This window comes from Pelodiscus sinensis, chromosome 5, assembly GCF_052426305.1.
Source record: "Pelodiscus sinensis isolate ZL-2025 chromosome 5, ASM5242630v1, whole genome shotgun sequence".
Classification (NCBI taxonomy): Eukaryota; Metazoa; Chordata; order Testudines; family Trionychidae; genus Pelodiscus; species Pelodiscus sinensis.
Genome location: NC_143056.1, coordinates 126,830,204 through 126,848,000, shown reverse-complemented (window position 1 = coordinate 126,848,000; position 17,797 = coordinate 126,830,204). Strand labels below are relative to the sequence as shown.

At 51.8% G+C, this 17,797-nt stretch overlaps 1 protein-coding gene across 5 annotated transcripts in view; it reads right to left on the bottom strand.

Moving 5' to 3' along the window:
* MYRF (myelin regulatory factor) overlaps positions 1–17,797 on the bottom strand; it is a 103,491-nt gene that overhangs the window by 40,311 nt on the left and 45,383 nt on the right. For all 5 annotated transcript variants that reach the window (XM_075928474.2, XM_089778751.1, XM_075928475.2 and 2 more), the window contains 3 exons: positions 1,941–2,232; positions 749–921; positions 270–393 (listed from right to left, as the gene is read on the bottom strand). In XM_075928474.2, the coding sequence (XP_075784589.2) occupies positions 270–393; positions 749–921; positions 1,941–2,232 (589 nt within the window). The remainder of the gene's footprint in view (positions 1–269; positions 394–748; positions 922–1,940; positions 2,233–17,797) is intronic.

Sequence of the window (17,797 nt, the reverse complement as noted above, 5' to 3'; positions counted from 1 at the left end):
AGAGACCTTAGGCAGGCTGGGTTTGGTATCACAGACTCCTGCGAATATAAAGCAATGGCAGGCTCTCCAGCCAGACCTGCCTTGGGTGGTACAATCAGCCCGTCACACACAGCCCTGTTCCTGGGGCTGGCCAGCACTTCACGTTTGCGGAGAGCGGACTTGTCCCTGTGCATGTTACAATGCAGACACCCCCCACGCGGAGGGCAAAGGGCTCCGGTGGGGTAGACGCAAGTGGGGCTGTATCTCCCGGGGACCGGCCAGGTACTCACAGTTCCTTGTAGCTGGCATCGTAGAGAGTCACCCACTTGTTCTGCTGATGTGGCTGCCACTTTATAGCCTGGTAGTTGGGGTCCAGGTAGGAGCCGTTCAAGCTGTCATTGTCTTGGATCAGCCCTGCAGCCATGGGGAAACAGCCACCAAAATCGTTTTCCGGAGGCTCCTGACCAGGCAAGAGCTCCCCCTGCTGGTACAAGGGAGATACTTCCTCTCTGCACTTCTCAGCCTGGGGCCCAGATCCTGCGCTACCAAGGCATCATGTGTCCCAACTCAGGGCAAGAGCGTCCACCCACCACACCTCCAGCTCCGGAAGCGCCTCTCTCCTTCGCTTATCTGAGGAGACACGCCCATTTTCTGAGTCTGTCCTGCAGGTTCCTCTCCCAGCCCCCCACCTAGGGAGAGCCCCACTGCAGGTTCCAGGGAGCTGCCTGGATGTGGCAATGTAGGGGGAGCAGGGACGAAGACCACATACCTGGTGAGAGTGCCCCCTGCTGGTGCCAGGGAGGCGTTTGGACTCGGTCAGGGTTGAGTGGCACAGAGCCCATACCCGGCTCCTGCTTTATCATCCCGTTGAGCATCTGTGCATTGAGAGTGTTGGGGGGCGACTCTGAGTGTTTCCTCTTCTTGGCTGGGTGCACTGGGAGGCTGCAGGGACCAAACCAGAAGCAATGAGGCAGCAGGCAGGAAAGCGAGGCAGCTGCTCCATCTCCTCCCCCAAGGGAAAGGCGAGCGAGGGAGCGAGCGAGGGGCTGGAGGGCCCAAGTCGCAGGAAGAGGAAGGGCTCAAGCGAGGACAAAAGTGAGGTTCAAACGTTTAAAAATTAAAGGCTGTGAGCTCCTGCCAGTGTCTCTGTCTCCCCCGCAGCGCCATGCCCCACTGGATCCCTCTCCTGCTGTGCGCCACCCGACCCCCGACCGCCACGCCCCACCGTTGCCCCGTTCCCCACTGTGCCCCCTTACCGCTGTGCGTCACCCAACCCCCACGTCCCACCGCTGCCCCATTCCCCACTGTGCCCCCTTACCGCTGTGCGCCGCCCGACCCCCGACCGCCACGCCCCACCACTGCCCCGTTCCCCACTGTGCCCCCTTACCGCTGTGCGCCGCCCGACCCCCGACCGCCACGCCCCACCGCTCCCCCGTTCCTCACTGTGTCCCCTTACCGCTGTGCGCCGCCCGACCCCCGACCGCCACGCCCCACCGCTCCCCCGTTCCCCACTGTGTCCCCTTACCGCTGTGCGCCACCCGACCCCCGACCGCCACACCCCACCGCTCCCTCCTTCCCCACGCCTACACCTCCTCCATTCCCCATCCAGCGCCCTTCCTACACGTTCTGCATCTACCCCCTCCATTCCCCGCCTCACCCTCAATATAAGGCACCCACCATCCTCCCCTGTCTCCCCACCGTGCCATGGCATCAGAAGGCCAGAGGCTCATGTTCCCTGCCCAGGTACAACGCCCCTCCACACCCTGCTCTCACTCCTCACGTAGGGCGTTCACCAGCTTAGCACACTCCCCCAGGCTCAGCACAACCGACTAACGCACCCGCGTCCCCCGCACGACTCCCCTCTGCAGGCTCTTCGCTTGGCAACAGCCCCACAGCAGGGAGACGCCCCAGGACCCCAACACCCCCCCTCCAGCCTCGCTGTCCCTCCCCCGTGCGCTTACTCTGCTCCATGCTGCTGCAGGAGCTGGTGAAGCATCTGCGACTGCTGGGCATGGTGGAGATCGCCCGGGGACATGCCCTGCCCCATAGCATACGGCGGCATGAGCGGCTCAGCCTTCATGTACATGTCCCGCTGCATGCTGGGATAGTGGGGGTTGTGCTGCGGCTGGTGGGGATGCGGCGGAGGCGGTGGGGGGCCCTGCAGGTGGGGAGGTGGAGGAGGGTGTTCCAGCCGAGAAGGTGGGGTCATGTGGCACATGTTCTCGGGGGTCATGGTCCGCAGGAGGTGAGGATCTTCAAAGAAAAACAGAACAGGTTGGTTAGACCCATGCACAAGGCTAAATACCGCCTGTCCTGAGTCCATCCCATATGAAGGGAGATTAAAAAGATGTGGACTTTTCAGCTTAGAAAAGAGGAGACTAAGGGAGGATATGATAGAGGTCTATAAAATCATGACTGGTGAGGAAAAAGTGAATAAGGAAAAGTTATTTACTTGTTCCCACCATAGAAGAACTAGAGGTCATTAAATGAAATTAATAGGCAGCAGGTTTAAAACAAACAAAAGGAAGTTTTTCTTCCCTCAGTGCACAGTCAACCTGTGGAACTCCTTGCCAGAGGAGGTGGTGAAGACAAGTACTTTAACAGGGTTCAAAAAAAGAATTAGATACATTCATGGAGGTTAGGTCCATCAATGGCTATTAGCCAGGATGGGTAGGAATGGTGTCCCTAGCCTGTGTGTGTCTGGAAATGGGTGACAGAGGAGGGATCACACGAGGATTACCTGTCGTGTTCCCTCCCTCTGGGGTACCTGGCATTGGCCACTGTCGGCAGACAGGATACTGAGCTAGATGGACCTTTAGTTTGACCCAGTATGGCTGCTCTTATGCCTCTCCAGCCCCAGGGGAGCCCGAATACCCCTGCCAGATTCTCCTCTAGCACCCTCCTTTATCCTCCTAGTCCCCTCACTCAGTCCCCCCAAATAGTGTCCCCTTTGGGGGAACCTGAAATATGGTAACCTTCACTTCATTCCCACTCATCTTCTGTTGCTCACCCTGCCCCCGCCTGTCCCCGTACCAGCTCCTGGGCCCCTCATCCACCTCCCCTAACTGAGCCTGCTCCGGTGTGGGTCACTGTGCAGGCAGTTCTGGGCCCAGACTCCCATCTCTTGCTGCTTGGCAGGCCCAGTCGGCCGACGGGGCTAGCTGGGGATTCCCAGTTTGTGAGGAGAGTTCCAGCTACTTTCCCTTGACAAATGCAGCAGCATCGTGAGGCTTTGGGCCCTGCGATTGACACAGGAGGAGCTGAGGGAGCTGGCTGAAGGAGAATGCCCCACACCCACAGCTAGCACGGCTCCTGAAGCAGCCGAAGGCCTCGCACATCCAGCCTCGGCAGCGCACAACAGGAGGCCGACACCCCATTGTGGTGCAAACTGCGCCATCAGGATGCTCCGAGTTCACGCTCCTCAGCACACCCTGGTCCGGCGGGGCAATGGAGTTAGTATTTAGCTGTACTGCTGTAGCATCAGGACTTGGGGCCGCAGTCTGCCCCCAGAGCACACTACAGACCCCACTTCAGTTGTGAGAAGGACCCACCTTTCCCTGGTGACTTTGTGCCTCTCACTTGGCTCGGAACTGCAAGCCCCAGGGCAAACAATGCCGAGAGCGCGAGAGTGGTTAACACGGAGGATCGTCTATTATAACACAAGCACCTCAGCCAGGGTGCTCCAGAGATGCTGTCCTGCCAGGGGAGCTGGTAAGCAAGCAAAGGATCTTGAAAGGGACTGCAGCTTTATAGAAAGGCAGCTCCTTCAGAGATCACTGCCGTCGCTGGAGAGGGAGGCGCACTAGAACCCGATGGCTGAGTGGCTAGGGTTGCCAGGTGTCCGGCATTCACCCAGACAGTCCGGCATTCACCCAGACCGTCCGGCATTCACCCAGACCGTCCGGTATTTTCACCTCCTGTCCGGTAAAAAAAATTCAGAGAATACCGAACACCTATAATGTTGGTAGTTTCTGATTTTTTCCCTGGCCAAGAGGCAAAAATGCCGGGCACCTGGCAACCCTATAAACACTCAACGCCCAGCCTCCTCCCCGCCCAGCTCCCAACACCCCCAGCCCCCTGACCCCAGCCCCCATGCTTACCTGGTTCTGCAAGGCTGCCAGCACAAAATGGCTGCAGACCAAGCAGAAGCAATGCTTCCCCTGGGTCTTAGTGCTCAACCTCTCCATTGTCCCTATCTCTGCACTCACTCTTAAAGGAGACATGCTTTTTTTTTTTTTTTGTGCTCAACAACTTTGGTGTTCCCCCTCTTCCCCCCCCCCCCACAGAATTTTTTCCCAGTGGGGTTTTTTTTTGGGGGGGGGGGGTAGAGGGTTTGGTATTTTTGTTTCAACCATCTGGCAACCCTAAGAGCGGGAGAAGAGGGAGGCTGGAAGGCCCAGGGACCCCAGATACTTGGAAAGGTCTGTCAGAGACCCAAAGGGTTCTCGGAGCAGCGAGGACACTGGGAGGGAGGGATTTGCAGGCTGGCTTTGTTATGTCTCTAGAGATCCGTATGTATCTCGTGCTGCCTATGAGAAAAGCAGGTGGTCGCTTGGACACTCCTTTGCAGTGTCTATGTGGTATCTGCTTACGCCATCATGAGGCCCTCGAAGAGGGCAGCAGAGCATCAGAAGGTCCAGTGCATTGGGGGAACATGGGGAGCATACAGCAGCTACTGGGGAGGCTTGGATGAGCCAGCATTAATTCTAGGGGCTCTACAATTGGACTGTGTGGTCCCCGCTGCCAAAGGGGTGTCGGACAGGGACTCTGCCCCTGCAGCATGTGCCTACAAGTCCAAAACTGGGAGTCAGGGTGTCTAAAGTCTGCCCAGAACCAGCAAGCTAATTGCAGCCTGGTGGGCATCCAGCCGGGAGAGTTGTAACAGCCCCATTGTGCTAGGCACTGTGCACGTCTAGAGCCTCTCCCCAAAGAGCTAACAACAAGAGATGAACAGCAGAAGGCCACACCAGTCACAGTGAGACACCTGCAAACAACCGGATAAGTGTGGTCCCAGCATACCTCAGCAATGGGCAACTGAGGCTAGTGAGTGGGACATGCAAGGGGCCTTCCGTCATCTCAGCAGGTTGCAAGGTGGCTGGAACCAGGATGGTCTCCCAGGACAGGGCAGTTTTGCTCACTTTGCCTGCGTATCTAGAATTTGCCAACTGAACCACACACGGCTCTCGGTCAATGTGTCCATCGGGCTGCACCTCTCTTCATGTGCCCCTGGCTACGTGAATGTCACTTTAGTAACACCGGCTGGAAGAAAACTACACAGATGGAAACCAGCGGAATCTGGCAACCCCGCGTTCGGGCAGCAGTAAATAAAATGTCTTGGGGGCGGCACACAGAGGCAGGGAAATGCTGATGTCTCCATGCTACAGCTGGGGAACTGAGGCGCAGAGAGGCTATAATATAAGGGGCTGCCCCACAGGATGTCGGGTCAGAGCAGGGAACCGAACCGGAATCTCTCCAGTCCTAGGCTAGTCACTTGAATCACTGGACAATCCTCTCTCAGGTCCTGTATCAGCAAAGCCAGCAACAACCTGCACCCTCACTCCCAGATCACGCTGCTCATTGCCCCTTCGGCCTGCAGCCATGAGCTACCGGCCTGCCCCAGTGCTCCCCCGCCCCGCCCGGACAGAGCCTACTCCCTCCAGTCAGTGCCCCCACCACAGGCACCTCGGCCAGCCACAACGCATTCCAGGACTGTGTTTCACCTGCACTTTGTGGCTGTACTCTCCTTCCTACTCAAGTCAATGGGAGCTTTCCCCTGGCTTGCTATGGGGTGCCCCTCTCTGGGCTTCTGTGGAGGGGAGCTGCAGGTGGGGGCTGACTGGAGAAAGGTAACAAAAGAACGACCTGGCCCAGTCTGACTGCCGCCTGTTGGAAATCTCACCGTTGCAAAACCGGAGCAGTATTTTTGTGTTTGCATTCAAGTCACTAACAAACTTTTTTTTTTTTTTAATTTTTAAACACAGAGAGGACTTTGATCCTTGCATTTCAATAAGCCACACGGGAAATTCAAATACTCGCTCCAACGCCCCACGTCTACGTGTGGGATCAGATATTGAAATCAAGCCGCTATCTGGGTTTATTTGACTGAGTTGCCATCAAAGTACTTGTTTAACATGTGGCGTCCGGTGAGTGTATGCAAACTAACTGTCCCCACCACAGGGCCTGATCCAGCAACACATGCCATGCCAGCAGAGGAACCCTGTGCCCACATGGAATCCTGGAACAATCCAGGCCTTACACCTTACTGCAAACACTCACTATGCAGCTGGCTACATACCAATGCCAGCAGTTTCACTGAAGTCAATGGGACTATGCACAGAGGTGGTAGTACTTGTTCCTCTCCCTATCAGAAAGAAGGGCCTAGCTTGGCTTCAAACTGCCAGCTAGACAGAACCTAAGCCAAATGTCTCCCAGTGCAATACCTTGAGGAAAAAGGCCCAAGGAAAGGTGGAAGTTTCTAACATGAAGCCACTTTGAAGGTCTCTGAGGCTACATCTACACTGCCGGCTTTGCCAGCAGAGCTTATGCAAATGAAACACAGATTAGTATATCACCAGGCTTTATTTGCATCATTTATGCAAGCTATTTTTGCTCAAAAACAAGTAGTGTGGATGTTTTCTTTTTGCACAAAACCCCCTTTTTCCACAAGATCCTTATGCTCCAAAAAAGGAGGTATACCGATCTTGCACAAAAAGAAAACGTCCACAGTACTTGTTTTTGCACAAAAACCCCTTGTGCAAAAATGGCTCGCATAAATTATGCAAATGAAGCACGGTAATATGATAATCCATGCTTCATTTGCATAGGCTCTCATGACAAACGCAGCAGTGTAGACGTAGCCTAAGAGCAAAGCAGAAGTACTGGCAATAGCTGTGAGCTGGTGAAATCCATTCTTTTCTCACACATCAAGTTCCGGAGACACCAGCTCCACCCTGCAAAGCAAAAATCACATGGGAACGGAGGAAAGACCCTTTTAGTCCCAAAGCGTCATTTTTTTATGCCAGAAAATAGTGAATGCCTGGAATGCCTAGGAACTAAAATCCATCTACATTGGATTTGTACCCCAGATACAATGTTGGGGTCAGGGTTTTGGTTGGCGCTCATCTCTATAATGACTCTGGTTATCACATCTCTGATATGATTCTAGGCAACAATAAGACTTGCCTATTAAGGAGCAGCACGACACACGTCAGCTTGGGGTTAAGGCAGCATTGCCAACTCTGCGACACTGCAAGTCAAGTGATATTTGATGTTCTTCTTAAACAGTGTCCCGTGAACACGTGAGAGTCGCAGCTTTCATTGTAAACAAAAGGTAAGTTTCTGGGTCTAGCGGTTGTAGAGAAATGTTTGAAAACACGAATACCGCAGGCTCAAACTCCAGAAGGGTACATATAAAGATCACAATATTTCATATTTTAAAAGCCTCGTGATAGTTAAGGCAATCTCAAGATTTTGGTGAGGGAAGGAGGAAATCGTGCAAGCTGTTTGAAAACTTGGGGCTGGCACCATAGAAACCAGCTTCCCATTGCTGCCAACGTCTCCCCTTCTGCCTCTGCCCCTGTTGCCAAAAAACAACTCATCCACCTGAAGTTTCACATGCCTCAGACCAGCACAGGGCAGTGGATTTTTTGAAACATCTGGGGTAAGTTACATTGGGCAGTACAGTGTCAGGTGTCTGTACAACTGGGGGGGTGCGCACAGATTCTGGCATGCCCCTGTCCTCTGGCACAAGCAGAGGCCACTTCTGGACTTACAGAACTGAACACAAAGTGTTATTACTCACCCCTGTTCCTTCCAGAAATTCTGAGTGGCTACAAGGCCCTGGCTCAAGAAACTACCTGCCAGCATCGATGCCGGCTACATCCCTAGGCTACATCCCTAGGCTAACGGCACACTGGAGTGCATTAGGATGAGCGTTGCCAGCAGATCTAGGGAAGTGATAATGCCTCTCTATTCACACTGGTGAGGCCATGCCTGGAAGATTGCATCTAATTCTGGGCCCTCCATTACAGAAGGGAAGTGGATGCATTGGAGAGAGTCCAGCGGAGGGCAACTAAAATAATTAGGGGGCTGGAGCACACGAACTACGAGGAGAGGCTAAAAGATTTGGGCTTATTTAGTCTACAGGAGAGAAGAGTTGGTGTGGGGCGGGGAGGATTTGGTAGCAGCCTTCAACTACCTGAAGGGGGGTCCAAAGAGGACGGAGAGAGGCTGGTCTCAGTGGTGACAGATGGCAGAATGAGGAGCAATGGTCTCAAGTTGTAGTGGAGGAGGTCTAGGTTGGATTTTAGGAAAAACTATGTCACTAGGAGGGTGGTGAAGCACTGGGATGGGTTACCTAGCGGGGTGGTGGAATCTCCATCCCTGGAGATTTTTAAGTCCTGGCTTGACAAAGCCCTGGCTGGGATGACTGAGTTGGGGCTGGTCCTGCTTTGGGCAGGGGGCTGGACTCAATGGCCTTCTGAGGTCTCTTCCAGTCCCAGGATTCTATTTCAAGCCTACCTTTGTGGGGGCAGGGGGCTTATCGAGAAGGGGGTGGCCAGGAAAATCTGGAAACAATGCTCTTGGTTTCCCTGCTAACCGAGGGAACCCTCACCACACAACCCCCCTGAGCAACAGACATGTGAGGATGCTGGAGCCGCAGTGAGCCGTGGCTGTAGCATCAATTACGTGAATGACAGGCATCACTTTATAATCATACTGGAACATAGTGGTGCCTGTGCTTTTCTGTGACAGAGGCTTGAAGGAAGATGACCCTAAGCAGCACAAACTGTACAAAATGGAGACAATGTGCACTAATTGCTGGAAATGACCAAAGAATATGGTTAGGGACTGTCATCATTAGTGGGAGAGAGGGGAAGATGGGAAGAGACATGTCCACCTTTTGTCACAGAAGTTTGCAGGTGAATGTTATTGCTGGTATCTTGAGTTGTTCCCTGGATTCCTAGGTTCATCTGTGGCAGGAAAACTGCAGCTATTTCTTAGACAGGACTTCGCTACAATTCCCAGCGCCTTGCTTATTTCCAGAATGGATTGTTGCTACGGGGCTCCCACAAAAGACCACCTGAGAACAACCCTCACCCTCTCTTTGCAGCACAAAGCAACTCATTGAATTAAATGATAGAAACTGGCCCTTGGATACGCCTCCTGCAGGCAGATTTAAACTCCTTCATTACGAGATGGTGCAAGTGGAAAAACAGAGGAAGAACTAAAAGAATCGACACTGGCATTAACACCAAGTGTTCAAACATGAGAAATGGCCTGTTAATGGCTACAATCATATACACAGGCAAACCTGCATTCCTGCTTCATTCTCGTCCTTCTGCGTCTGAGAAGAAAACCAAACAATACGGTATCCAAGTTGGTGAGGATGCTATGCAAGGCCAGAGGACCACATGTGACCAGGAATGCTTTGCCATGTGCTCCATGAAAATAAACCAATAATGATGCTACAACCGCTCAGGTACAGACACGGAGAGCTCAGCACACTAATTAAACCTCTTTGGGGGAATAAATAACACCTAAAGCACAGAGTGGAAGGTCAGATATTGTCCTACACCTGTCAGAAGCCTCACAGCTGGTTGACTGGGAACAGGTGCTGGAAGGTCTCAGCTCCCCTGTGATTCTTGGCAGAAGGCACAGAATCCCACAGGTCAGGTGTCTGCTGGTGGAAATCCAGGAAGTTCCTCTGACTTCAGTGGTGCTCCACCAACTTACGCCATCTCAGGACCTCTCCCTGGGTTACGTTTTCCACCAACTGTTATCGCTGGCTACAGCTGAGGAAGAGCAGAATTTAGATCAAAATATCTCATGGCCATTTGCACGAGGGACTCTACAGAGAGGCACTAGGCACCCAAAAGTAACTGAATTGGGCTTGAGGGTTCAGGAAAATCTAGCTTGATCCAAAGCCACATTAGGGCAACACTAAGAAGCATTTCAGATATTTAGCTACCGTGACACATCCCAGACACAAAGGTTCATCGGTCAAGCCCGGAACAGAAAAAGAAGGCTTGAAACACAGAGGTATGGGAGGGCAGTGTGGCCTAGCAGATATAGCACTGGATGGAGAATCAGGAGACCTGAATTCTATGCCCAGCTCGGCCCCTGGCCTGTTGGGTAACCTTAGGCAACTCACTTTGGTTCTCTGTGCCTCGATTTCCCCATTTGTAAAATGGGGATGATAATGCTGACCAGCTTTGTACACCACTGCAAGATCTGCTGACAAAAAGGGCCAGGTAAGAGCCAGGCATTCTTGCTTATTATTAAGAGAGGGAACATCACGTGGAGTCCCTTCGTTCCCTGTTTAGTATATTTAAAGCTGAAGAATCAGATCTCTCCCCCACATCTATGTGCACAAAGGAGACTGCACTGCACTTCATTGTGTCAACATAGCAGGAGCACGTAGATGCAGAGTAATGGAAGGAATGGAGAATATTATCCATTTTGAAAAGACCTGCAAATGCCAGTCAACCAGCATGGCACGCGCGGAGCAGGCTTTTAGCAAATTCAGATAGGTTTGGGTCAAGGCTTCATAAAAAGCCGGGTGCTGAGAAAGAAAGGCCCTGGGTAAAAGCGTATCCGGAGCTACAGGCAAGCGGAAGGGGGTGGCAGGTTCACCTGGCTGGAAGACTGGGAGTGGGGGGATGCTATAGTCTCCTGGCAGACCTGCAGGCCTTCCATCTGGACAAAAGCCTGCCTGTACGTGTGAAGACCTAAACATGCTTACGAGGCGAATCACACACTCGGTGTTTGGCGCTTCACTTCTCCATAAAACCTCCATGGGGTTTCCTGGGGCTTTCCAGGCGGAGAGTTGGGAATGATTTTGCTTTCATGGAAGACACACAGACACACACCCAGACAACTGGGTTTTCCAGGCTGGAGGGAGTCACCCCAAACCCTGCTTACAGGCCCTGACTTCCCGCCTCATTACGCCACTCTCACGGCTGAGTGTGGCTGAGGCCCTCGACCAACCAGGCCCTAGACGTCCACGCCTGACAGACGCTTGTCACGCTCTCGGCTCAAACATCGTCTCTCCCCGCAAGCCAACAAAACCCAAATCTATTGACGCAGACACAGGGCAAGCCTCGTCCACTTACACAGGCTTCTGCCTAACACAGGAGCAGGGGACATTTGCGGAACCGGGTACACCACGCTGTGATTTCAGATCTCTCATGGGGAGGATGGGAGAGGACTGTAGCTCTCCCTGCACAAGGGAATGACTGGAACCCGGCACCTGGCACTGGGACATGGAGAAGGGGGGCAGTTTGCCTGTGTGTCAAAGGTGGACAGAGGTTGCCTTCCCCCACGGAGAACAAAGATGATGATCTGGGACACAGGGACATGGCATTGGTGGATAACCAGAAGCAGCTGGCCCACCCCTCCGCTATGGGTAACATAGGCAAGGGAAAGCATTGACTTTCCAAAAATACCCATGCTCCCTGGCTGCCCAGAAGGGCTGGGGCTCTGGCTTAGCAGCGCTGGCCCTCCATCTGGCCAGGAAGGATCTGGCTGTAGGGCTGGGGTTGGTCAGGACTTGGCTTCATGGGAGGTGGGGGGAGGTAGCTGCAGGGGCGGGGCCTTAGGCAGAAGGGGCGGGGCTTGCCTTCCCTGGGCCTTCACCCACACCCTCTGCACATGGAACCTGCACATGGGCAGCCTAAGGATTCACTTACAGCGAGATTAGGGGACTCTTCCATGACACCAGCAGAAGCAGCAAAGCACTGGCTATCCACAAACCACGTGGAAACAGCGGCAGGTACACAATGCACGTGAGGCAGAAGGGTACCGCCCTGGTGGGGCTCGCTCAGAGAGGAGAGACAGGAAAGGAGGGCTCTAGCTGTGACATGGAAAGAGTTGCTAGCAGTCCCAGGATCTGCAGTGAACTGTCTGTGCTAGAGATTTGCAAGCCCATTTGAGACATGCCTCTCTCCCCCCCCACAAAAAACCCCTCCCCATACTGCCACTGTGCACCCAGGAGGGGGATGGAGATTGCTCACAAGAGCTAAACAGGCTGCATTTGACTACAGCTAGTCCTAACTAGTGTTCTCTGTAAGCTGGGGTACGTCTACACTACAGCGCTAGTTCGAACTAACTTAGTTCGAATTAGTTAATTCGAACTAAGCTAGTTCGAACTAACGCATCTAGAACTAAAAACTAGTTCGAACTAGCGTTTTGCTAGTTCGAACTAGTAAGTCCACATTGAGTGGACTCTGGACAGGGCTTAAGGATGGCCGGAAGCAGTGCCGGCAGGGCATAAAAGGAGGACTTAGATCATGGAGATGCTGTCTCAGGCTAGCCGAGGGCTGCGCTTAAAGGGTCCCGACCCCCACCCCGGACACACAGTTCTAAGGGGTGCCCCGCTTGCAAAGAAGTTCTGGCTTGGAGTGCCCTGAGTGCCCACACTGGGCACATCACACCACTCGGCCATCAGCCCGGCTGCACTTGCCGCAGGCTGCCATCTGGGGAGAGGGAGTAATTGGGGGGCTGCAGGAGAGCTTCCACCCCCAGAAGCCTGCAGAGCCAGCCCAGTCCTCCCCATCGGGGGCTCGTACCCCATTCCTCCCTCACCTCCTTCCACTTACCCTTCCCTAGCCCCCCTTCTTATTGATGTACAAAATAAAGATAACGTTTCTTCCAACATTGACTCTGTCTTTATTGAACAAAACTGGGGGAGAGTGGGAAAAGGAGGTGGGAGAGGGGAAGAGAAAGGCTGGGAGAGGGGAGGGCAACTAACATGATCAGGGGTTGGGAACAGGTCCCAGATGAAGAAAGGCTACAGAGACTGGGACTGTTCAGCTTAGAAAAGAGGAGACGGAGAGGGGACAGGATAGAGGTCTCTAAAAGAAGGGGTTGGGTGGAGAGGGTGCATTCAGAAAAGTTCTTCCTGAGTTCCCATAAAGAAGGACTAGAGTACACCAAAGGAAAGGAATGGGTAGCAGGCTTCAAACTAGTAAGAGAAAGCTGTTCTTCTTGACAAAGCAAAGAGTTAACCTGTGGAACTCCTTGCTGCAGGAGGCTGTGAAGGCTAGAACTAGAACAGAGTTTAAAGGGAAGTGAGATAAAGTCATGGAGGTTGGGGCCATGGAGTCCTATTAGCCAGAGGGTAGGAGTGGTGTCCCTGCCCAAAGTTTGTGGAAGGCTGGAGAGGGATGGCACGAGACAAATGGCTTGGTCATTGTCTTCGGTCCATCCCCTCCAGGGTCCCTAGGGTTGGCCGCTGTCGGCAGACAGGCTACTGGGCTAGATGGACCTTTGGTCTGACCCAGGACAGCCATTGTAAGCTCAGGGCTCAGTGTCGGGGGTCTCAGTGGACCCCCTTGATTTTCATGCACACCTGGTCCTGGGTGGCCAGGCTGGCAGCTCTCCTGCCCTAGACGGCCACTTTCCTGTGCCTAGTGCGGAGATCGTGGACGAGGTCCACGATGTCCGCACTAGCCCAGGAAGGTGCCCGCCTCTTGCGGTCCAGGGCAAACTCCCGGGAGCCGCCAGCCTGGTCCCGGCAAGAGGGGGAGGGCTGGGGGGCATCGGGTGGGTGGCTCTGTGCCGTGCCAGGTGCAGGGTCTGCTAGCTGGGTGCTGGCAGGCTTTCACCTGGCACGGGCACCGTAGCCAGCCCGTGCCCCTTTAAGGGGTCCGGGGCCGGGAGGGGGGCATAGAGTTTCCCTGGTGTTGGCCAGAGTGGCCACCAGGGAAACCTGGGGAGGGCTAGCCTCCCACTAGTTCGAACTAAAGGGCTACACAGCCCTTAGTTCGAACTAGCTAGTTCGAACTAGGCGTTAGTCCTCGTAAAATGAGGTTTACCTAGTTCGAACTAAGCGCTCCGCTAGTTCGATTCAAATTCGAACTAGCGGAGCGCTAGTGTAGCACCTATTAAAGTTAGTTCGAACTAACGTCCGTTAGTTCGAACTAACTTTGTAGTGTAGACATACCCCTGGGTACTTGTGCGGCCGCTCAGGAGAGAGTCCAATGCTGTCCAGTAGGGATGTAAAGGTTAATCTTAGCAAGTGTTGCTTATGGGTAACGGATTAACTGGCAGCCCACCAGGGCCACCATGCTGCAGGCCAGGGACTGCTCCAAGGTTGTGGTTAAACCTCGCCTTTAACCGGCTAACATGTTAAACAATAATTAATGTCCCTACTGCTCAGCTGATTAGCAGAGCTCCCACAGCTAGGTTTGTGTTTCTACTGGTGGTGCACATTCACACATGCATTGGTGCGCATAAACTTTATTCTGCACTTGGATGGAAAAAATCCTCACATGGATGGAAAGATTAGAGGGAACATTGGTTCAAGCCCCTCTCAACCCCTAACATTAGCGGGAATGTGGCCTGAGCCCCAGCCGGCTCCGTGGTGGCAGAATGGAGCCAAGTCCAGACAACTTGCAATGGGGAAAAACCAGGCCTGGGAACAGATCAGGCCCTTTGAATGGCACTGCCTGACAAGCCCAAAACTTTCTTAGACAGGAATCAGCGGGGCCTGGCAAAACTGAATGAGCTGCCCAGCACCCTTCCATGGAGAAAGAGCCTGAGAAGGGAGCACGTGTGTCACCACATTGGACCCTTTTCCTTCCGATGGGTTTTCGTAGCAGCGTGAGCATGCCATGGGAGAACAGTGCCTTCCAGCCAGGCTGCACACAAGGGGTCTCTGCAGCAGCAGCATGTGTGGCTACATCAGAGGCTTGGGCCATTCCCCTGCCACCGCCCCAGAGGGGAGGAAGAAGAGAACAATCAGAAGGTCACAAACTTTCCCATGCTTTGGCCACTTCCTAAAACCAAGCTTCAATCGGGGACCAGGCGCCTGGCAGCCCACACCCCAAAACCACAGGAGCGGAAAAGGGACAGTGGGACTGGAATAAGAGACAAGGGGATATGGAACTTACTGCCATAGGATGGGTGGGAAGACTGGTTACACCCCATTCCACAATACAGGTGCACTGTTTATTGCCCCTTTATTGGGTGCAGCGCTTTACTGGGGTTGGGTCCGAATCTCCCCTTGTTGCCGTCCTGACACCCAGCCCCGCCTGGCTCCAATCTTGCCAGGTTGCTCTGGTGCCCATCCTTACTGAGCTGACACTGGTGAAATACCTGACAAAGAACAACATGACCCAGCTGAGCATGGTGCAGAGAGGAGCTTGGTGGTTTTCAGCCCGGCTGACAAAGCCTCTGGAAATCCCACAAGAGCCCTGGGCTGGATCAGCACTTGGAGACAGTCGGATGTTTCCTGAGTGTGTGAGAAGCTCTCTGGAAGGACTCAGAGGAGCACAGCTTCACAGCTGGGGCGGGGGGGAGGGGGCAGGAGGAGGGAGCAATCGTACCACTGACAAAGCACTATAGGAGGAATATGGAGCCAGTTACGGTGTATGTGCTATTCCAGCCATACCCCAGGAGAGAAGAACCTCTAGGCTCCATTGTGGTTGCTGCTAGTCCTGGAACCAAAAAGCATTTTTGACTTAGGCCAAGTCTACACTATAAAAGAAAGTCAACCTAAGATGAGCAACTCCCGCTATGAGAATAATGCAGCTGGAGTCGATGCACCTCATGTCAAATTTCTGAGGCATCCCTAATGCTGAAGGTCAATAGGAAAAACTCTCCCATTAACTTCCCTCATTCCTTGCAACCTCGTAGAATATTGGGGTCGATGAGGCCACCATCAGCGGTTGATTTAGCAGGTCCTTACTAGACCCGCTAAATCAAACCCCACAAGATCGATCTCCAGAGCGTCGATCTCAGTGTTAGTGTAGACTTGGCCTAAATCCTAAGTGGAGCACAAGATCTGGTGCAAAAGATGAATATAGCAGTACTTTTTGGTAACAGTACCATAGTTATTTAAATTTAACATCCTTATGGGGGGAGAACACAGTAATATTTAACTTTAAAAGAGGGAACTGCACAAGACTGATTAAGCTAGTTAGATGGACATTAAAAAGAGCAGTCATAAGGGTAGAATGCCTGCTAGCAGCATGTAGACTACTTAAACATGCCATGATAGAGGCTCAGATTAGAAGTTTATTCCCAAATAAAGCAAAAAAAAAGGACAGTAGCAGGACCAAAAGAATCCTGCCATGGCTAAACAGAAGAGTAATGGAGACAATTAGAGGCAAAAAGGGATCTTAAAATTTGTAAGTCAAATCCTAATGAGAAAAATAGGAAGGAGCACAAATACTGGCAAGTAAAATGTAGAAGTATAATACAGCAGGCCAAGAAAGGACTTGAGAAGCAATTTGCTCAAGATGCAAAAATGAACAGTAACATTTTTTTTATGTACACTAGTTGCACAAAGCACAACAAAGGTGTTAAAAAGCATTCCAGGAAGATATTGCAGAAAATTCTTTGCATCGGGCTTCACTAGAGAGGATGTTGGGGGCTATCCACATCACAGCTATTCTTTTTGGGAAACAAATCTGAAGTACTGTCCCAAATTGATGTTTCAGTAGAAGAGATTTTTGAACAGATTGATAAATTCAATAGTAATAAGTCAAAAGCTTCAGAGGGGTAGCCAAGTTAGTCTGTAAAAGGAAAAACTTAAAAAACAACAAATAGTCTAGTAGCACCTTAAAGACTAACACAATCATGTAGATGGTGTCATTAATAAGAAGTCACCAAGGCCAGATGGTATTCACCCTGGAATTCTGAAGGGTCTCAAATACGAAATCGCAGCTCTGCAGTATGTAACCTAGAATTACACTGAAATCAGCCTCTATACTAGATGCCTCAAAGTTAGCTAATGTCATGTCCATTTTTACAAAAGGCTCCAGAGGGGATCTAGGCAATTACAGACTGGTGATCCTTCCTTCAGTACTGGGTAAATTTGGTCAAAATGACAGTAAAGAGACAGAATTATCAAACACACAAGTGAATACAACATGTTGGGGGAAAAGTCTAAACAAATGTTGTAAAGGGAACCTATCTATGAGAATTCTTTGAAGGCGTCAGCAAACACGTGGACAAGGGTGATCCAGTGGCTATAATGAACCCAGATTTTTTGTAAACTTTTGACAAGCTTCCTCCCAAAGGGTCTTAAGCAAATTAAGCAGCTAGGAGAAAAGAGGGAAGATCCTCTCATGGACCAGAATTGGTTGAAAGATTGGAAACAAAGGATAGGAACAGTCAGATTTCACAATGAAGCCAGGAGAATATATAGTAAGGTCTCCCAAGGATCTGTAGGAGAACTGTGCTGTTCAACATATTCATTAATGACCGGAAACGGGTGTGAACGGTGAAGTGGCAAAGTACGTGGACCACACAAAATTAAATCCAAAGCTGCCTCAAAAGGATCTCACACAACTAGGTGACTGAGCAATAAAACGGCAGATGAAATTCAATGCTGATGAGTGCAAAGTAATGCACACTGGAAAAACATAATCCAACTATACATATAAAAAGGTGAGTTCTAAATTAGTTGTTACCACCCCAGAAAAAGATCTTGGCGTCACTGTGAACATTTCTCTCAACATTTCTGCTGTTTGCACAACAGTAGTCAGCAAACCCTCACAATACGCTAGGAACTATTAGGAAAGGGATAGAAAATAAAAAAAAGACAATATCATAAAGCCACAATATAAATCCACGGTGTAGCTACACTTTAAATACTGTGTCCAGTTCTAGTTCAGAAAAGGTTCAAAAAAGATCCACAAAGATGGTCAAGGATATGGAATAGCTTTCACATGAAGAGAAACTAAGAGGAACGAGGGCAGTCCAGCTTAGGAAAGAGATGACTGAAGGGGGACACAAGCGAGGTCTGTAAACCCATGAATGGTATGGAAAAAAAATGAACACTACTCTTTTGTACCACAAAACAAAAACT